Below are 3,295 nucleotides of genomic sequence, written 5' to 3' on the forward strand. Positions count from 1 at the left end.
GCGTGGGTACGGATACAGAGGAGCGACTGGTTGAGTATCTGCTGGACCCTGCGCGCTACAACAAGCTGATCCGGCCGGCGACCAATGGCTCTGAGCTGGTGACTGTGCAGCTGATGGTGTCGCTGGCGCAGCTCATCAGTGTGGTGAGTTGGCCAGGACTCTACTCCCCAGCCTACCAGGCAAGTGAGGGGGCCACAAACCCTCCCAGCACCCTGAGTGACTGGCCCCCCTCTCTCTGCAGCATGAGCGGGAGCAGATCATGACCACAAACGTCTGGCTGACCCAGGTGGGCACCCTGGACTCTGACGTGGCCCTGGGACCCCCATGTCCACCCTGCTCCAAGACTCCACCCTGCACCCTGTCCTGGGCCCCCATGCACTGGGAACCCCCATGTCCACCCTGCCCCAGGACTCCCTAGCTCCTGCCTTGAGACCCATCCTTATCATAGGGACCCTCCCATACACCCTGTGTGGGATCCTAATGTCCACCCTGCCCTGTCATAGCCCTCCATAAAGCCTGTGTGGGACCCCTGTGTCCCCCCTGTCCTGACCCACCCCCTTGCCCCAGGCCCCCATCCTGTGGCTGGGCCTGTCCTCAGGAGTGGGAGGACTACCGCCTCACATGGAAGCCTGAGGACTTTGACAACATGAAGAAGGTCCGCCTGCCCTCCAAGCACATCTGGCTACCCGATGTCGTGCTCTACAACAAGTAGGTCGTATTTTGGGGGAGGTGCCATGTGTTCCCCAACCCCACCCAAGGTGGGGGGCCGTGGGGTTGTGCTGCTGGGGCTGACAGCATAAGGACTGACAGCACATCTCTTCACCCCAGCGCTGATGGGATGTATGAGGTCTCCTTCTACTCCAACGCGGTGATCTCCTATGATGGCAGCATCTTCTGGCTGCCGCCTGCCATCTACAAGAGCGCATGCAAGATCGAGGTGAAGCACTTCCCCTTTGACCAGCAGAACTGCACCATGAAGTTCCGTTCCTGGACCTACGACCGCACCGAGATAGACCTGGTGCTGAAGAGCGAGGTGGCCAGCCTGGATGACTTCACACCCAGTGGCGAGTGGGACATCGTGGCACTGCCGGGACGGCGCAACGAGAACCCTGATGACTCCACCTATGTGGACATCACGTACGACTTCATCATCCGGCGCAAGCCGCTCTTCTACACCATCAACCTCATCATCCCCTGCATCCTCATTACCTCCCTGGCCATCCTTGTGTTTTACCTCCCGTCTGACTGTGGCGAGAAGATGACACTCTGCATCTCTGTCCTGCTCGCCCTCACCGTCTTTCTCCTGCTCATCTCCAAGATCGTGCCACCCACCTCACTGGACGTACCGCTGGTGGGCAAGTATCTTATGTTCACCATGGTGCTGGTGACCTTCTCCATTGTCACCAGCGTCTGTGTCCTCAACGTGCACCACCGCTCACCCACCACGCACACCATGCCACCCTGGGTCCGCACGCTCTGCCTCCACAAGCTCCCAGCACTGCTGTTCATGAAGCAGCCGCGGCAGAACTGCGCACGCCAGCGTCTGCGCCAGCGCCGGCACACCCAGGAACGTGCTGCCACCGCCGCTCTCTTCGTCCAGGCTGGTGCCCGCACCTGCACCTGCTACGCCAACCCTGGTGCTGCCAAGGCCGAGGGGCTCAATGGCTATCGGGAGCGACAGGGGCAGGCCCCAGCCCCCGCAGCTGGCTGCAGCTGCGGGCTGGAGGAAGCAGTGGATGGCGTGCGCTTCATTGCTGACCACATGCGCAGTGAGGATGATGATCAGAGTGTAAGTTGGAGTGGGCAGTGTGCATCTGGGGGTGGGCAGTGCTCAGGGATGGCCAGAGCTGTGGGGTGCAGGCAGAGCTGTAGGGTGCAGAGTGTGTCCTGGCTCATGGCTGCACCACAGGAAGTGATGTGCACAAGCACTAAGGGCGTCCCTGCCTAGCCCCGTGCCCAGTGAGGCCCTGCAGCTCCTGCCTGAGTAGGGGGTCCAGCACTGATCCCTGACCCACCACTGCAGTCCCAGGCTGAAGCAGAAGCAGCTGCTCTGGAGACCCAGGAGGCTCCTGGGAGGCCTGGCCCTGCATGGCACTATCAGGCTGCAGATTTTGCAGAGCTCCCCGTGGCTCTGCTCACTGGGGAGGTGTTTCCTGGGCTCAGCAGTGCGGGTGACAGCAGGGGGAGTGAGCCCCGTGGGGCCCAAAGCGGGCTGGCAGGCAGCTGCAGTGCTGAGGGAGCAGATTCAAGGCCCTGAGGATATGCCGAATTCCCAGGTGGGGCAGTGTCAGGCAATACCTCAGGCCCCAGCCTGACCGAGCATTTTCCCCACCCCCACACAGGTAAGCGAGGACTGGAAGTACGTGGCCATGGTCATCGACCGCCTCTTCTTGTGGATCTTCGTCTTCGTCTGTGTCTTTGGCACCGTTGGCATGTTCCTCCAGCCCCTCTTCCAGAACTATACCACCAACTCCCTGCTGCAGCTTGGCCAGGGTACCCCCACTTCCAAATAGCATGGGGAGTGGCCAGTCCCAGGGCCAGAGAGCTGGGTACTGGGCTCAGGCAGCCCCTGCAAACCAATAAATACTTACACAGGACCGGGTTGGTTCCATCTGGTATAATTTCATACTACACTGTGCTCTGCAGGCCAGAGAGAGCAGGATGCAGCTGGAGCTGGGGGGGCTCTGGCTGCCTGTGACCAAGGTAAGAGGCCAGGAAGGCATTATCTCTGGAAGAGTAAAATCCCAGCTGCTGAGGGAGTGAGCATAGGAGCATAAAACCAGCTCCATGGGGACATGCCCAGCTCTTTCCTCTGCTCCTGGGAGCACCAATTGCTCACTGCATCTCCTGTCAGGCCATGCGGGGCCAGAGCCCCAGCCTCAGCGGGCAGCCCTTGGCTCCTGCCGGGTGCTGCCAACCCCTGTGCAATCTCTGGGGCTCCCAGGAGGTGACAGAGCAGGAGCAGAGGCACGGGGAGGAGGATAGGGCTGCTCAGCTCTGGATCCCCAAGCTGAGCACATGGACCAGGCAGGAGGAGGCTATTTTTAGGTCCTACCTGCAGGCAGAGCCAGGGCAGCAAGTGCCAGGGGCTGCTCCAGCTCCATCGTCTTCTGTTCCACTCCAAGTTCAGTGCACTGGAGCCAAGAGCAGGCACAAGATGAGTTGCACAAGGAAAAGGAAAACAGTTAATCAACCCAAGCTGGGAGCTGCTGGCAACCAGGCCCCACCATGGGTCACTGGGCTGGCAGCTGTGGCCAGGCCAGCAGCACTTCCCACACTCCCTTGGCCAGCAGGA

The 3,295-nt window shown here is 60.8% G+C and overlaps 1 protein-coding gene across 1 annotated transcript; it reads left to right on the forward strand.

The window, feature by feature from the left end:
• Positions 1-5: 5 nt before the first annotated feature.
• CHRNB2 (cholinergic receptor nicotinic beta 2 subunit) lies at positions 6-2,597 on the forward strand (the record flags this gene model as incomplete). Its single annotated transcript, XM_008628751.2, has 5 exons — positions 6-143; positions 242-286; positions 599-708; positions 829-1,789; positions 2,343-2,597. Coding segments are annotated over 5 exons (1,425 nt in total), but the record flags the coding sequence as incomplete, so codon positions are not given.
• Between the last annotated feature and the right edge of the window lie 698 nt (positions 2,598-3,295).

Source organism: Corvus brachyrhynchos, unplaced genomic scaffold, assembly GCF_000691975.1.
Source record: "Corvus brachyrhynchos isolate BGI_N302 unplaced genomic scaffold, ASM69197v1 scaffold122, whole genome shotgun sequence".
NCBI classification, from domain to species: domain Eukaryota; kingdom Metazoa; phylum Chordata; class Aves; order Passeriformes; family Corvidae; genus Corvus; species Corvus brachyrhynchos.